Raw genomic sequence first — 18,475 nt, 5'->3', positions numbered from 1 at the left:
AAAATATATATGCCAAACACTATTTTTTTAAGCATCACTCTGCCTACAAACCATTTCTTTTTACCCTTTCAGATGCCACCCATGAAGAACTGTTTGTATATGCGTCAAATTTACACATTATTTCAAGGCACTTGACATTCTAGTGGAACAAAAATAATCTCATATGTCGATTTATGCAATTTATAGTAATCAATATTCATTCACTTGCAATTAAATATCAATTTATTCTGAAGTCGTTTATGCTCTGTTTTTGCATTAACAGAATCAAACCTCAGGCTAGAAATATAGCGCAAATTCATTTTCGGTCATGTTCATTTCGAGCAAAGAAAAATTATGCTTTTGATGTGGCTCGCAGAAAGCAGCCCATTGAACGACTCGTCCAACGTGGTAGCGCCTTCAGCAGAGTGATCATTTGCAACAGTACACTGCAAAATGAAGTTAAATGAAAACACACTGATTAGGCAGGAGGTTCAATTCATCCAATTAAAGCCCAATGTATCTTGCTCTTTCTTCACTACTAGTTGAAACAACTAGCAAAAACAAGCGGTGTACACAGTTGCGTATAAAGCATCTCAAAGGATTCATGAAAAAGACTTGCTGTGGGCCCATTTGGAACATACTCGTGACAAACTTAGCGGGTGGGGAAAACGCACAGCACAAAAGAAAAAGGGATGGTCTCGGGCCAAACGCTTGTCCCATGTCCACTTTTTTCTGCTGCTTCCCGCTCTCGCCAACCTTGCCACTTTTGCATGTTCACCAGTGATATGAGTCAACGAGCAATACAAACAAATGTAGAGTTTTATTCTAACAGATATTGCATTAACATTTCGAGACTAGATCTTTATTCGGGTTTAACCAGTGAGCCGTTAGTGTTAGCGTCGAGCCTTTCGTAGTGACGGCATCAGCAGTGTTGAAACTTGCACGATGCCAGCAGCACGTCGCCCTCGACGAGGAAGTGGCTGACGCGCTGCAGCGGCTGCAGCCGGTGCTGGAACTGCAGGTAGTGCTGGCCGTTGACGGCCACGTCGTAGGTGGCGTCCAGCACCTGCACATTTCAATTCATTTATTGTACTCTCGGGGTCGAAGCATTAAAGAGGGAAGTGGTATCGAACGCTGATACAATACAGGTAAACATAAGAAAACAAGGAACAACAACGACAAAAAAGAAATGCAAGGTAAACTAATTAGTTGCTGTTACTTAAAGGGACACTAAAGAGAAAAACGATTTTTCTCGTTTATTAACTTCCTCTTTCGCAATACCACAGACACCACTCTTGCTGCGAGAAGACGTTTAATAAGTGAGAAAATGTGCAAAAAGAAAATGCTCGTGGCGAAGCCACTTTGAAGTTCCCTCACCAGTTGCCACGACTTCATGTATTTTGACAAAGTCAACTAGGCCCTACGTAGTACGTACCTAATCCGTAAAAATAAAGTGCACTGCCTTCTGAGGGAGCCAGAGACTTGACTTAATTATAGTACCAAGCTTCAGGAAATTTCGTTAAGTCAATGTCGCCAAAATACGAAAGAGCACTCTAAAATCCGTGACGTCGCCACTGCAGATTTCGTCGGGAAATTTAAAAGTGAAACTTTTGACACCAATTTCCTCATCTACTAATAAACCTATGGTGGTGAAACCAACAACGTTTGAATTTCCTGAGCATAATTCATCAGTTAAAACTAGGTAATTTATTGTTTTGGGTGCCCCTTTAAAGTTGTCCGGAAACTTTGATGATCAGTAATGTCTGCAATGAGAACAGAAAGATGGTTTTAATCCTCAAAGTCCTAAGGAAAGAGTTATGGAAAGTGGAAGTCCCAATCCCCAAAAAAAGAAATGGCAACCTTGTGTCTGTGATAGGCGCATGATGATACATACTGGGGAGGAGAGATGAAGGCATTGTGTAATAAACAATGATGAAATACAGTAGAACCCCGCTGATACGTTTTTGAAGGGACCGTAGGAAATAAACGTAAGAGACGGGAAACGTAAGAGCCGAAAAACAGGAAAAACGGCAAAATATTTAGTGGTACAGAATTTTATTTCAATTCTTACGAGCAGCACGAAAATTGGCGCGCTCAGCCGCGATCTAGTCATGGATAGAAACGCGGAGCTTAGGACGGCCTCATCCACGGAAATGTAATCAACGTATGTGATTTTTTTAACACCAACAGCTGTAGGCATGAAAGAACTAAGCACACGCAATCACGACCGGCGCGGCGAGTCCGACCGCGAACCGCACGCACGACCATGCGAGCTCCAACCAGCTCGAATTCCTCCCGTTCTCCGACAAATAACGATGATGATGAGTCTACGCCAACGCGATGGCAGAAGTGAATGCCAATCTCGAAGGCCTTGCTTTCGCGAGCAGTTACGTCATAGACGCCATTTTTGCAATTTGAATCTCGAAGGCCATGCTTTTTGTTTGCATCAATTGAAAGATTCTGTTGCTTGCGCCTCTCATGCGGCTAATATTACGGTCAAACGAGGCCAAGCTGCGTGAAAATGCACCATGGCCGCTCTCTTTGGTAGTCACTCGGTCGGCTCCGGGCGCACTTCGCGATGTATCATACGGGAACGGTCCGACAGTTACGACGTAACAGCGGGGTTCCCAATACATTGTATCCTATGGGAGCTATGCCGGGACCGGCGGAAAACGACGTAACAGCCGGGAAAACGCAGCAGTGAGGAACGTAACAGCGGGGTTCTACTGTATGCAGTAAAAAAATACGCAAGCAGTAAATTTTACGGCGGGATGATAGAGATGGTAGTTCAAGGCTCGAATTCGTATTAGTAACACTTGTGGTTTGGGCATAATTATACATAATGAAGCGTGTCAAGTTATTCTGAACTATTTCAAATGAGTAAATTAGGTTATCATGGAAAGGATCCCGAATTGAGGTGGTGTGTTTCGCCTTTGAATGAATTAGTGTTAGAGAGAGGCCAGTGGTCTTTAGTTGTGGGGATCACAGTGCCAAACCACAGCAAAGGAAGGGCAGTGCTATGCGGGTAAGCAAATGCACGAGTGAATGAAATACTCTCGATCATAATGAAGTCGTCAAAAATGGCACTTTGTTACAATCAAATTTCCAACCTAACATAAACCAACCCAACTCAATAAAATACAATCTTGCGTAAAGACCATGCTCCTCTTCTTCAAGTGAGCACCCCGTCAATCACAGCCACACAGAGTGTATTGTGCTAGCTCCGAGTGGTATTTGATACTGGTGTCACACGGGCACTTTAAATCATGATCAATCTTTAAATCCGGATAGGATTTCTTGATTGCAATTGACAATGGTCACTGCTACGTGGTCAAGACTAATCTGGATTGAGTTAGGTGCTGACGGAAGCAAATCGCGACCTGGAAGCCAGATCGTGATGCACACATCACAATCATCTCAATTCTAATTGGGCCTTATCACGATTAGAAGTTACGGTGTAACAGCAATTGATCCGGATCAAGCCTTATCTGGATTGGCCCCGATCGTGAAAAAAATTGCCCGTGTGACAACTGTATTATGGCATATTCGAGTGGTCGTTTGAGAGCGCTCTGACCGTGTTATAAAGTGGTGAATTCAACAGCTTTAAAGTTCTACAATGAGACCAAGCAGGTATGCAAGCCATGTTCCTGTTTTGTTATCATGTATTGATTCGCTTATTTTAGCAGTAATGCTTAGTTGTTCTTTCACATCAATTTTTTGGAGCATCCAGAGTGTTCTGTAACAACCACTCTAATCCACCATTACTAGTAATACCCAGAGGGTAGTCGATCTCCTTTTTGGCTGTTTGCATAGATAAGAGTCTGTCGGAGGGAGGAAGGAAAGGCTTACCCGGATGAGCACATCAAAGTGCACCCCGGGTGTGAAGGGGAAGCCGTGGCACTTGCGCTCCTCCGTTCCCCAGTCACCATCCTGAAAGCTGTTGCGCACCATCTCCTTGCGATGGAAGCGCGGATTGAAGTGGAATGCAATGTCCGAGCCCTGGCTTCCGCACTGGAAGTTCAGCGAGAACCTGTGCGGGCATTGCATAGAGCTTCAGTCCCACGGACGGATTAACAACCCGATTTCATTTGTAATAATGCAACCATGGATTGCTTGTGACTGAAATACGGCCCCTGCTTGCAATGTATACGCAATCGAAATCGCTATACTCAGTTACAACCTAAGAAAAAAAATCACGCCATCTCCTGCTAAAGGGGACCATGAGGCGATGTGAAGCAGTGTTTCGGCATGTAGAGCCCGCGTTTCAGAGGGGGAGTGGTGAGAGGGGAAAAGGGAGAGGGGAAGTGGACAGGAGGAGGGAAGAGGGGGAAGGGATGAGGGAGGGGGAAGGGAAGTGGAGAGGGGTGATGGGGAGGGAGGTGGGGGAGGGGAAGTGGAGAGGGCTTGCGCAGTAAGGGTGATCATGCCGCACACCACCACCACCGGATTGAACTCCGCTATAAGATGCTTCACATCTAAAAAACGTTGGCTCCTCCCACAGAATTGCGGCCCGCCTGCCCTTCACCTGCGAAATGCAGTCGTGCTAGCTCGATTTTGCTCAAACCGTAAGTATTTTTTCTAGGCTGATCTAAACACTATGCATATTACGAGTTAAAGGTCTGTCGTTACTACCTGAAACATTATGTTTGGCTGAGCAGCAATGTCTGAATCCCTGGAAAAATTTACCAGGACGTACAAGTTTCCAGCCGAAAATCCGCAACACAAGTGAGTGTCTGTGTGGTAGTCAACTAAGTGAAAAACTGGAGAAGTGCTTGACAGTTTGAAAATGGGTAAGCCCCATAGGGTGGAGCATTTATTCAAATTCTCTGTGAGAAAGACAGCAATGGTTGTGGGCGGAGCTGACATTTTTTTTTCTTAGGTTGTAACCAACTATAGGGGCGTGTGAACAATGACTTGCATGACTGATACAGATCAAACAGTGTCAGGAGTGAATTAAGTATCGAATACTTTTTTAGCATGACTCACGAGGTGGCCTCGCTGTGTGGTCGGCCGCTGACGTAGACCATCAGACCGGGTGTCAGGCGCCCGCCAGGCAGCATGTGCAGGAATGGCGTTGGCTGCGTGGCAGAGGACAATTCTGAGTTTGTCAGCATTCTCCAGCCATATCAACAAGCAAATCTATCGTTACCTTTAGCATGCTTGCATTCATAGTGCCAAGAGTACCAGGACCCATCACATATTCAACTATTTCCTGTCACTGTTTCTCACCTCCACCTTTCTTGAAGCACCTGAAGCAACGGTCATGCATGCTCAACACAATTTGGAGCATTACAGCACTTGGCAGGGGATGCACTAGTCTCAACATTGCGGAGCGATCTCTGCCCTACATGAACACTATCAATCAGCAGCATGACACCATGGATCTACTCAATTACTATTACTGGAACGATATCTTTACGCGACCGCTAATAAACACACAATAACCTTCACAATGCTTTCACGAGCAGGCACCAGGTAAGAAGAAAGCAATCTCGGCACAGCGCCAGAACTGCTGTTGTCAGGATACAACAAAGCATCTAGAGTCGAGCGAAAGTGAATGTGCCCCCTGAAAGTTAACACCTGAAAATACCACTCCTGGCATCATGAATTAGAACAAAAAGAAAGTAACAGTGCAAATGGAACAAGGACGACAAAGGAACGAAGACCACGGGACAAGCGCTGTGGTTGTCCTTGTTCCATTCGCGCTGTTACTTTCTTTGTTGTAATTATGAACCAACTAGCCCTCATCAAGTTGTTACTATTGGCATTATGAAGGCTCAGGGGATGCTCTATCATCGCTAAAATCATGCTACAACACTAGCTGTGGCAAGCTACATGCTCTGTTCGCTTGCTGACACTTCTCCTATCCTTGGCCTATCCTGGCCTACCTGTTGTCCTTCTGCATCTTTTCAAGGAGGTCTCTCGGCTACAGCTGCTATGCGTTGTGAGTTGCGACACGTGCATGGTTGAAGAGCAAGTAAGAGAAATCAATTACCGGATTGTACACAACGCACGGTTCAACTGGCAGAGGCTGTTCCGGCTGCTGGCAGCCCTCCATGGGGGGCATCTGCACGCAAAACAGCAAGTCTTTGTTTTACACATCTAAAATATTGGCTCAAGTTCATAACAAGAACAAGAACAATAATAATAATCAGCCTGTTTATGTACAGTGCAAAATAAAGGCTTCGTGTAGCACTTGCGATGGAAGAAGCGTGAACCACAGGGCCAGAAAGTGACACCTACACAACAAGCTTGGTAATCGGTGAACGCAACACGCACGAATAAACTGAGATTGCAATTCTCATAGCAGGCTGCAATTACCTACTACCCTCATCATTTGTTAGATGACTACATCTTATGCTTAAAAATGTCTCATTTTCATCGTGCCACCTACTTTCCTACCTTTTTTTTTTTTGCCGACTCTAATAGCATGTCATTTCTCCTGGCGCTTATCCCGTAACTCCAACACATCATCTGTGACCGTGTAGAAATTGTACGAAAGAACGTATATGATGGTTTTCAATGTCGGCAAAAGCAAAGAATTGGATTTTAAGAGTGGTTTAGATGATCCCACAAACTTAATTACTTAATTAGCTACTGAGCAAACCATGACAAGCATTTAAATTCATTGAGATGCTTAAGTTCAGACACAGCAAACATGGTAATTAAGAATGAGTGATTTATTCGATTGATTGAGCAAGCAAGCGAGTGAATGAGTGAGTGATGTAAGTATATTGATGAATACGAATAAGCAAATAAAAAATACATACACACTACCTCAGAACAGAGGCAAGTGTTAAATAATTTAAATACAGCACACATCTGTGTGCACAGCAAAACTTGTAGATGTTGAGCCATTATTGCTAACGTCTGCGCTGTACTGAGACAAGTTTCTACTACTTAAGATTTGGGAGGCGTATACCATTCAAAACGGACATTCCACGACTATCAGTGTGCTGCCAGTTCTGACACGTAGATAACGTGTCTCAGCAAATAGACTTGTTTGCGTTTCACCACAACCTGTCACTCCCCCATTTTCTTTTAGCCACTGTTGCCACCATTTCCATCGCCTTTCTGGCTGTTAGTCGTTTACAAGAATGTCATTTTTGTTCTTGTTATTCTTTTCACAATTAGTTTACCAAATGGTTTTGTTTTCCAAATGGTTTTGTTTCCCAAATGGTTTTGTTACCAAAACGGTTTGGTACCAAATGGTTTACCAAGTGGTAACGGTGCTCATCTGCTGAACTTAAAGACACAGGTTCGATTCTGGCCGCGGCGATCGTGTTTCAATAGAGGTGAAATGCTAAAGGCCCGTATACTATGCGATGCCAGTAAAACCATTAATGAACTTCAGGTGATTGGAAATTATCCAGAGCCCTCCCCCCCCTATGGCACCTCTCATAGCCAGAGTTGCTTTGGGACATCAACCAGCCGGGTTCGAAGTCTGGTGAAGACGAAGACAAGTACCACTGCTGTAACATAGGCTTTGGTGACGTTTCCTGCCTGAAGACTTTCCATACAAGCCTTCACCTGCCCACATCATCTGTCTTGCTTGCATTACATGCATTAGAACTTTTACTCACTTAGGTACAAGTGGCAACTAGTGACTATCCAAATAAGGCAGAAGTTCAGAGGAATACGGAAGCTTAAAGAGATGAAAAATTCTTGAACACGGGTTGTCATTGGAGCCATTGTTTTGACAGGTGGGCTTGCCTTCTTCAAGGGAGCTAGTGACTAGGCACACGTGAGTTACTTATCGCAATAAGCTGTGCATCACGCACACCAGTGCTGGGCAGTATCGAAGATACATGTATCTTAGATACTATCTCAGATACTCCTTGGGTATCTTGTATCTGTATCACGATACGTTTCGCAAAACGAGTATCTGTATCTGTATTTCCGATACATTCAATTATGTATCGTGTATCTTAAGATACAAGATACTGCTACAGAAACAACACCGAGCGAAACAATTATTTTATTTATTTTCAGACTTCGTAACGAAGCACCACGCAAGTAAAACTTCGATAACGACACTGTAGGAGCAATAAACGGTGGCTGAACTACGCTTCTAAAGCAGATACTGCTGCTACTAAGCTACTTGAATAAAACTAACGACAGTGACATTCTTTTATATATCTGCCAGAGTTCTCCAGCGATGGCAGGAGATGAGGTCTGCGCGAGCCTACTGGTGGAGCACAGTCACGTGGTGGCGCTCGCGCGATCTCGACAAAAGCAAGCCCGCCAAGGTCTACGCACAGTCCAACTTCGCTTCCTCGCTATTTTTTCTTTCTTTTTACTTTTTTCGGTGCCATGACCCTTCCTCGTCAACACTCACTGTTCTACGTACTCCAACGGGTTCGGCACCTTTCACGAAAATTCTGATGCTCCTACAGTGTCGTTATCGAAGTTTTACTTGCGTGGTGCTTCATTACGAAGTCTGAAGAATGCAAGAATGGGGTTTCTTTGCGTCTCGCGGCTTTCACACGACAGCGATTTAAAAGATCTCGTGGATGTAAGTGACTTACATACGATGAGATTGGCTTATATGCACATTAGATTCTAAAAACTGTCGCTCCACCGGTGCTGATGCTAGATGCCGTAGAAGAAGCAGTTACGTAAAATAACATATCTTGGCATACTGTATCTTTGTTCTTCGCGCTCAATTATTTAAGGGGTTATTTTCCTCATAATTTGATTGTCAGCATGAGTGCTATTTTTGCTGTCCTCCGTTTGCATCCCCTTTTAAAGAAAGCCCGCGAAACAGGACCACGTGACTGCCCTCGTGCGCTGCCGTACTGCAGCGCTCTCAAACGCGCTTCGAGCGAAACAACTGGCGCCTGGACCACGGCGAAATGACCGGCCGCGGCTTTATGCATCGGCTTCACAGTGCGTCAACGTTTCTGACAACCTCACACGGCAAGGAAACTCCGTCGTCCTCGATATGCTGAGATTTCGTGCGCCGGTTGTTTTGCTCGAAGCACGTTTGAGAGTGCTGCAGTACGGTAGCGGACGAGCGGCGCAGTCACTTGGTTTCATCAGCATGTACGTCGCCACCAAAAAATTGGACCGGTCGTTTTGGAATGCCTTCTACGACGTGATGGCACCCCTTGGTCATGAATGAATATTAAAAATGCTGCATAAATGACCTCAGTTAATCAACCAATTAAGTGCAAATAAATTATATCATAATGAGCAGTACATGTCATACTCAAGTGGTTTCATTCAGTCGAGGTTAACCACTTTTTTAGACATTTGGTTCTATAGTTGCGTGAAACAACCTGTAAACGTATTCACTGTGATTGATACGGAACCGCCTTGCTATTTGACTAAGATATATTGGTTTTCTTTTTTTTAGGTCACCGAAAAGTTTTTCGCTCTTGCAAATCACGAGATAGTCGGAGCTATATGTGGCAATAGTGTGAACAGCAGTGGTATCCTGCAACGACTTGTGCCACTACAGTACGCCTGAGACAATTCTCGACGGCAATAAATCTCTCGGAGAAGAAATTTCAAAAGATTGCACGTTAGTGAATATGTTGCTTGCTAACGAACGCTTTACTCCAGCAGATAATTAGAATATAAAAATCATTGCAGTTTTAAGCCCTCAATGTAAACATGATGAGTCAGTAAAAAAATGTCGCTACCAGCGTTGTTGCTGCATTTCGGGTGATCTTGCATTGCGAAAACGGTAATACGCTTACGGACGAGGTAGAACAGCACAGCGGTATTTCCGCCTTCGTGCGGAGGCTTCTTGTTGACGTTCTTGTATTCAGATGGCAACCCGCTAGCTGGTCGGCAAGTAGAGAAGCGGCATCCCTTAATTACAAAAATGTCAAACAAGAACCATTGACAGCGCAGCGTATAAAGAGCTCTCATGTTAAGCTGAGTTGTTTCGGAATGAAACTAATATACCTTGAGCAAGTAAGATATTTTCTCAAATAGATATTTTTTTTAATTAAACAAAGTTGGTCGCATTTAAGAAAATTCCGAGTAAAGATATTTGTTCATAAGCGTTTCCTGCTTCATTATATGAATATATAAGAGCAAATTTGCAAATGTATCGAAGTATCTTAAGATACAATTGGGAAGTATTGTATCGAATACAAGTGTTCCGGAAGTATCTTGTATCTGTATTTCAAATACTTCTTGCCTGGGTATCTTGTATCGTATCGCGATACAATTTCAAAGTATCTTTGCCCAGCCCTGACGCACACATAATGCACTTCTGGGTAAAATATTTTGCCCTTGCACTTCACAGCGTTTGTACTACCAAGGACATAAAGAAAAGTTGAACTGATGGGTTCTGAAGATTACAGCGCATGAAAAAACACGGGCAAAGGAAGACATGACACACACAGGCACTAACTGTGGGGTTTCATGTGCCAAAAGCACAAATCACTATGAGGTGCCCAGTAATGCAGGGCTCTGGACTAATTTGACAACGTGCACCTAGAATTACAGCATGCAAGAGGGTTTACATTTTGCCCCAGTATTGTGCCATTACATTATGCCACAGCCATTGTAGCCGGGAGCCATGGTCTGGAATTGTGACCGGGAACAATGGCCAGGAATCGAACTGTCACCAACATACTAAGCAGTGCAACGCGGTAGTTGCTGAGCTACCACGGCGGGTGGTACAATGAGAAGTTAAAGGGACACTAAAGGCAAATATTAAGTCGACGTTTATTGTTTAAATAGCGGTCCAGAAACCTCGTAGTGCTACTTTTATGCCAAGGAAGTGCTTATTTTGAAATAAAATCACGTTTTAGTGGTCCGCAGCGCGTTAGCGCACTTCAAATCACCCGCCTGAAAGTGGTGTTTCTCACGTCACTGCTGCCGTGCCCAACGTTGCCCGCCTTTAATGCGCGGCGGCATGCACTGGCGGCGTGCACTGGCGGCGTGCACCATTCGGGCATCCAGCAACATCACGTGCATGCGGCATTTTGTCAAACTTTCTGTTAGAGCGACTTTCATGAGCGTGCAAAACACACGCGGCAGTACGCGATACCGAAACTACCACTGAGACGCGACCGCATCAGCGAAGCAGGGCGCCAGGTGAAGCGCAGTTCGGCGAAAACGGAACCTTTGAACCACGAGCGCCATTCCCCATGGCAACGCCAAAGAGGTTTTTTCCATGAAACAAACAGAAACGAACAAGCAGCATTTTATTACGTCTCTTGATGCACGGAAGGTTCTTTTTTTTTATTGCTGCTAGTTTGATTAGTAGTGATTAATTGTAGGCAGACTCTCATACGTCATCGGGATCATTTTGAAAATGTGCCGCTCGTGGCGCTCATCGTGTGATACATTTAGCTTAATTTCTCGGTAAATAGGGCACTGCTGTTGATAATATTGCCGTTTTAGACGTCATACATTGAGCTTTCACTCTGACATAAATTGTTATTTGCCTTTAGTGTCCCTTTAAGCAACGAAGCACACACAACGTACAAAGGTGTACAATAAGAAACGCACGCACCGGAGCACCCAACGGTGGTCGCTGCTCGACACGGTGAACGGTGACGCAGCCGTCGACCTTGAGCCTCTGCACCATGCTGTAGAGCAGCCGGTGCTTGAAGTCCGCAAAGTGGAGCCCGTTGAAGGCCACCTGCAAGCACACACACGTAAGAACCCACAGCTTCGCTAAAGTCGCAGGAGCAACTCGCATAACCGACCAAACTGAGAACTCTGAAATTCCTGCAGACGTGACATATATTTATTCAAGTATCCTGAGGGCCCACTATGGGCACGACAGAGGGGTGGGTGACAAAAAGAAGAAGTTTTTTACGGACAAAAGATCATTGCAGGTGGTAATACAGCTCTATGTACAGCAATTTGTGAAACATAGCAAAGGTTATTACAAGATGAACAACGAATCAAAATACAGGATGTGAAAAAGTGACTTGAGAGAGCAAATTTGCTTCCAAACAGGCGCGGCGCCAGGATTGTTTTACCAGGTTGGGGGGGGGGGGGGTAAGTTCCTTCAGGGAAAGTGGGGGAGGGGGAACAAAGAGGCTGGGAACTTAGGTGCTGTGTTTTGAACACGTTTCTACTTGACGGGGCAAAGGGGGGCAGGCGGAAATCTTAAGGGGGCAGTTGCCCCCCACGCCCCCACTGGCCCCATTTTCGATAGTGACAGGATTCCAGGTAAGGTAGTAATGCTGAATTAAACAAAGATGTCTGTGTTAGTGGGGCAATTCTGGAGGACAGGTTATTCCATTCTTTTATTGACAATGTGAAAGGCGAATTCTTGTACCTTTCCCTCCGGCTAAACATAGGGTTTACTTTGTAAGCATGATCAATCAATAAGATTTGAAGTATAGGATGGCGAAAAAATATGCGACCAAGCATATTATGTGTTGCTGTGATATAGTGTGTGGGGAAAAAATGCTCTAGAAAATTTCCTGCGCACTGCAAGTGGCAGCATGTTAAGTGTTTCTTTCAAAGACAAAACGCTTTGAAATCACGAGTAGTACATATAGGGGGGAAGGAGTTGGAATAACATGTTTGTCTTTTGAATGCTTGCCTCGCACATGCACCTTTTGTGGGAAATGTGCAAACTTTATTAGCGGCAATTGCCTTTTCGAAGTTTAGACAGTTTTAGAGTTTAGGCACAATTGAGGTTTAGACACAGAGAGCAGCAAATCTGGAAAAGCAAAGACCAACAAACGATCCATTAGGTTTTGCAATGAACCGTTTTTAAGGCTGCTACTTCTTCAAGTGAATCTGCAATCATTCATTTCACCTGCTTAAGGAACTTGTCTGCATAAACTTGCCTGAAGTAACTAACCCATGCCCCACCTCCTCGTTAGGATCGGAGACAAACAGACAAAATGTTTTCATGAACGCAACTCAATTTTTTCATAAATCTTGTCACAAATGTATGATTCAGGTCATCCTGCTTACTAACTTTCCAATACGAACTGCTCTGAAGCAGGTATACTCAAGGAGGTTCAAGTCAAGGTAGATTATAAGTTAGCATAGGATGACCACTCATCACGACAGGGTGCAATGTGGCATGCAACAATGCAGATGCATGCGAATTAAATTTTCAAGAACAGAATACATAAGATATAAATTTGAAACACATTTGTTACAATATTTCTAGATACCCTACCTTTTCTTTCTTTTCATTGCCTTTTCGTTACTTATGTGCAATTTTATGTTAAATAATCTTTTGTAATAGCCAACTTATGCTGCATTCATTCTGTAATTGTATTTTTCACATTTTAATGCGTCAAATTTTATTGCATAAAGAGCTGTCATGGTCCAAAGTGTACTTTTTCTCGCCTCTTCAGTTTGTTTTGTTGTATATCATCTAATGCAATATTAATTTACATTCCCGCATATGTTACTGTAACTCTCTCTTTCTTGTTCTCATTTATGTATAGATTTACGCCTCGTCCTTTTGTTTTCAAATTATTGTGCATGTTCTAACATTTTATTGCATTACCCCCTTTATGTAATGCCTCCAGGGGCCTTTATTTTTAAATTGAAATAAAAAATAAAGAATATGTTACCCAAGGGTGTTTCAGAGTTTTTATAACAACACTTAAGTGTGCAGCCATAAAAAAAGTTAAATTACACAGATAAACTCGGAAAAATAAACATCCTGAGTGCCTATTAGGTTGGTTAATGCAATTGGCACGATTTTCACAATAATATGCTACATATGAACATTACAGTGCTTTCCACAGAAGAGGGCTATTGTACGACTCATTCACTGTCTTGTGGGATATGCGAGTAGGCAAACAATGCGATCCTTTGTGCATTGTACGAACAGCAAGCAGGCAACACTGTCTGCCAGCTGTGGCAGCTGCACAACGCAGCTGAGAAATGATCTTTTCCCGACAACATGGCCAGGCCACGTAAAATGACACCTCCCGTTGCCAAAAGCTTGTTCCTCTAATGGGTGGTTGTTTTATAGTCACCACCATGTTGCACAAGTTATTTCTTTTACTTTAAGAATATTCTAGGCAATATCATCAAACATGCCCGGATAATGGTTTGTCCTGCCATTATCGTACAGTCTTTTGGAATCACTTCATTTCTTTCTTTCTCATTGGCACACATTTCTAGAAATACAATTAACTGCCATGTTTTGGACAAAAAATAAAACAGCTATGAGTCATGTCCTATCTATACGTGTCTTGTCTTTGAATTGTGCCATTATGTATTGAGCACATGCGAATGCTTACAAATGTGGGTGCGTCCACTGTGATGTCTGTGTAGGGTCATATTCTGTCAACCAAAACACTATTCTGAGACCGGACAGTACCGACATGATCTAGAGAACTGGCTAGGAAATCCCCATTTTCTTCGAAGGAGTGTACACTAAACCTCATCTGAAGTTTTGGCTGTACCCAGGTGTTATGAAGGGCAAATCCAAAAACATTCTAGATACAACTAAGAATATTTTATGAGGGTTTAGCAGTATAAGTCTTGCCAGAAGTAAAAAAAAAATGTGGGGTGGCAGTTGAGGAAGAAGGCAAGCTGCATGGAAGTTCCCATATCCCAGTTGCCCTGACCGGCCAGCATGCAAAATGTTTGTCTTCTCTTGTCATGAGTCACGGCCTCTGCCTCCTGCTTATCTTTTGCCCCTCTTTTTCTCTGTGGTACATTTCCAGCAGTGCTTATGCACATGCTGCTTTTACAGTTGCTTGACTTCTGCGCATGAGCAATGCCTTCTTGTCTATCTCAGAGTACTTGGCCTTTGGTTCTCTTTATTTTGCTTTCCAGTCCTCCAACCAGACCACATTTGCTATCATTCACTTCAAAGCTGACACTACGCGACACAGGACAGCTTGCCTTCGATGGCTACCTTCATCTACGTATCGCCGTTGATGAATAACAGACAAGGTACATTTGGTTTGACCTGCACTTCGTCAACTGATTCACTAGTTTACAGACAGTTCACGCAAGGACTAGTGACAGTTCTTGCTCATGCAGATCCATCAAGGAATGACATGCATGAGGCTTGCAATGCATAACTCTCTCATAGGTGAAAATAATGCTGTGAATTCGTTCTGTGAAAAGCCTGCACTGTTTGAAAAAAATACCACAATAAAGTACTGATTCTGCACCCACACTCGGCAGGCAAAAAGAATTGCAAAGTGCAGCAAATCCTGAAGCAGTTCTGAAAGCGCGGGCGATTCTAATGGGACAATCTCCTGCCTAGAATCAACATTCACTCTAGCATCGCATAGAGTAGTCAACGTTCCAACGATATTCAGTGGAATGTTAGCGCGATTCATTGTGAGAGCTTATCGCTCAACACAGTAAAACTGCCACACCTAGAGAGAGATGATGGGGGCGGCAGCGCACCTTGTAGCCCATCTCTTCGACGAGTATCATGAAGTCGAAGTTGTGCCCCTGCTGCACGGGTAGGCGCTGGACTACCTCCTCCTCCTCCCAATCCTCGTTGCGGAACGTGTTGAAGACCGTGTTGCCGACGTCGAAGCGCGGATTCACGTGCAGCGCGATGTCGCCGCCGGCTGTCACGAGGTTGATGCTAAACCTGAAGCACACAGATACCGCGTACGTGAGATCCGTGCGGTGATCGCTCGATTGACTCGCCGATCGTCGACGCGTGACATTAATTACCTCTTGGGGCTGCCGAGAACATGGCCCGACAGCTCGATGATCGTGCCCGGCTCAAGCTTTTCGAGGGGGTGATCCATTGGCATCGCCTGCGGGAACGAGAAAGTGATCGTCCAAAGAGTACTTGCCCAAATGCGTCACGCCTCCGCCCAGTGCGCCACGCCCAGATCAAAGCATACCGGTTCGAATATCACCAAGCGTGGTTCCGGATACAGCGGGATAGAATGCACCGACGATACCTTGGCCGCTGTCATCTGCATACAACAGCGGGGGCTGCGCGACTGCTGTGCAGCTGACGCCCCGCGCTGGCTGCGCTATCTGCTTGCGCGGCAAAACCTCGATAATCTCAGTCCCTTGTGGCGCGAGTGGATGTCCGATTGACAGGTAATCTGAGAGATGCGTAGGGACTCAAGACAGTGAAGATGCAAAGAACGCGTGATTTATCCGACACTTCTAAATACGGTGTGCAGCTGCCACAGCTGCAACACAAGCAACTTGCAAGCAACACCATCACACGTGACCACACCGTACAGTAACATACCTGGTGGTTATACCTGGGTGGCCTCTACACAATATTGTTTAGAAATTAATATGTAATATAAGTGAATCTCGTAGGCGGTGTACGTAGCATTTGACGCTGATAAATGCGAACTGTGCTGCTATGATGTTCTATGTGGTTTCGGTTTGGTTGCTTGGCACATTGGGCATATTTCGTAAGCAAATGCGCAGCACGAGCAATCGGTTCATGTTAGGAAGTACTACAAGCCACACTACTGTGAAATAATTATTTGAGAAAATTATGAGTGCGCTTTCAGTGCTTTTAATGCAGTCACTATTCTAGGCATTGTAAGACCCACTTTGCTTCCTTGAGTTACAGTCATGGTTACAGTGTACTTAAGTATTGTCAAGTGCGTCCAATACATGGGTCGTTCCTGAAACAAATTTGGTCTTGCCACATGACCTTCGGCACGGGCACGCGCCAATTAATGGGCGCAAGTAAAGTTCGCGGTGGCGCCTCCAGATGTCGCAGTGTACCCAGGGAGAATAAGGGAGAAGCCAGGTGGAGGAGCCCGGCTGCAGCACACGTACGCTAGTAACATACGTGCGCCTCCCAAAATACGTGCTTTGGCAACTTATAGTAATTCGGAAGCTCTCGTATCGTCCTTGAACATGAGACGTGCCCGAATTTTCGTGCAAGACATTTTCGTCCTAGTGACTACTGACGAAGAGACGGAACAGAGGAATAACATCAAAATTCTTGCGATATCAGTCAAGAATGGTGCAAAAATTAATCAAATGTTGCAGAAAGGCCATAGAAGTGATGCCCTGAAGATAAAGAAATAACTCTGCTCAACCCCTTCCACGTTTCGGACGATTGTAGCTCATTCGCTTGACCGAAAAGCTTTTTGTCATCAGAATGATTAAAACTCTCAGATTGATGAAACTATTCTCAGAATGCTGAAAATCTCTAACAGCATTCTTGCACTTGTATTGTTCGTTATTCCTAATTAGCAGTTTACTGCCCTTGTCGTTTGTTAGTCATTTGGCTTTTTTACCAGGCTCCGTATTTTCGGATAAATGTGAAAAAATCCGATTAACGCTCGTCGGTAAAATTTTGACAGTTTGGATTTATCCGATAAACTTTCATTGGAAAGTTTCCAATTTTCATTGGAAATAAAATTAACAAGAGCACATTGCAACAACTTATAATGCAAAATTACATACCGAATTTCGGAGAAGTAGAGATTTACATGAAATAAACTCTGATAAACGCCAAATTTCCTCCCAAAAAATAAACTCCGAAAACATGGAGCCCTAACCATGAGTCATAATAAACTTCATCAGGCTAATTTGAGTTCATACGTACATCAATTCTTTTTTTTAGCAGCAATAATTTGCTTTTTAGAGGTGAAATGTTCAGTACCAAAAAAAATAACCATTTTAAGGAGCAAGATTATCAAAATATAAAAACGGTAAGGAAGGTCCAACATTTTGTGAAAAGGTGTAACAATCCTAGGGACAATACAAGTCATGTAGAGAAATTATACAGTGATTATATGTGCACTGCTCTCTTATGGTGTCAGGATCACTCGACGAGGGCAAAGCCATTCGTTCGACATGTTTTGACTGAATACCCGTAAATGACAAAGGTTTGCGTCAAGATACTGTCAAAACTGCAGACTCCAGAACAAAATTGACGTTGCAACGAAAAGAATATTGGACTGATGGGAAAATTTTTGAAAGAGATTAATTATTGCAAAGGGTCACTACCAGACACAAAACGACATATATGCATTCAATACTTGTCACTTACCTCATCAAACTTCTTTTTATTCTCCGTAAATCCCATTTCCTCCGGAAGTGTTACTATACGTCCTCGCTGACCTCTAGATGGATACTGTGCCACAATAACCAAGTATGCCCGATTTTTTTTGCCACACTATGTATCCATGTGCCCCACGTGAGTATCGTCCTCATTGGCAAATTTTTCTCCTATTGCACCATTTACTCAGACACACCGACCCAACATTGAGCAGAAGCGTGTCGCCCAATGAACTATCATAAAACTCCAACTTGACTTCATTTTTATCAAGTGCATATTCATAGATGTCCAGTATGCTGTTTCTGCCCGTCTACATTTGACCCGTTTCACCATGTCACCGTCCTTGCCTCTAACAGTTATTACTGGTGAGGGTTGTTGTTCTCTCCATCCACTGCGGATTCACGTTTCTTCTATTTAGGTACCTAAAACCACAACCACCCGTTTTTTTTTTCCATACTACTCAGTCGTTTTTCGATTTTGCTTTGTGTCCCCTCTACAGTGAGGGTGGTCCAGCCCATGTGTTCCTGCACTCCCCCATTTGAAACAACCTTGAGCCTAGTTTTCCCAAGAGCT

At 43.9% G+C, this 18,475-nt stretch overlaps 1 protein-coding gene across 1 annotated transcript; it reads right to left on the bottom strand.

Annotated features, from left to right (window-relative positions):
* Nucleotides 1–780: 780 nt before the first annotated feature.
* Nucleotides 781–16,075, bottom strand: LOC119374578 (galectin-4). The gene is made up of 8 exons (XM_037644746.2): nucleotides 15,759–16,075; nucleotides 15,583–15,668; nucleotides 15,304–15,496; nucleotides 11,459–11,587; nucleotides 5,975–6,046; nucleotides 4,966–5,057; nucleotides 3,829–4,009; nucleotides 781–1,045 (listed from the first exon to the last, which is right to left on the bottom strand). Exons 1-8 carry the CDS (start codon nucleotides 15,837–15,839, stop codon nucleotides 902–904), a joined length of 978 nt encoding a protein of 325 aa, XP_037500674.1. The 5' UTR covers nucleotides 15,840–16,075; the 3' UTR covers nucleotides 781–901.
* Between the last annotated feature and the right edge of the window lie 2,400 nt (nucleotides 16,076–18,475).

This window comes from Rhipicephalus sanguineus, chromosome 11, assembly GCF_013339695.2.
Source record: "Rhipicephalus sanguineus isolate Rsan-2018 chromosome 11, BIME_Rsan_1.4, whole genome shotgun sequence".
Taxonomy (NCBI): domain Eukaryota; kingdom Metazoa; phylum Arthropoda; class Arachnida; order Ixodida; family Ixodidae; genus Rhipicephalus; species Rhipicephalus sanguineus.
This window is presented reverse-complemented; position numbering and strand designations above follow the sequence as displayed.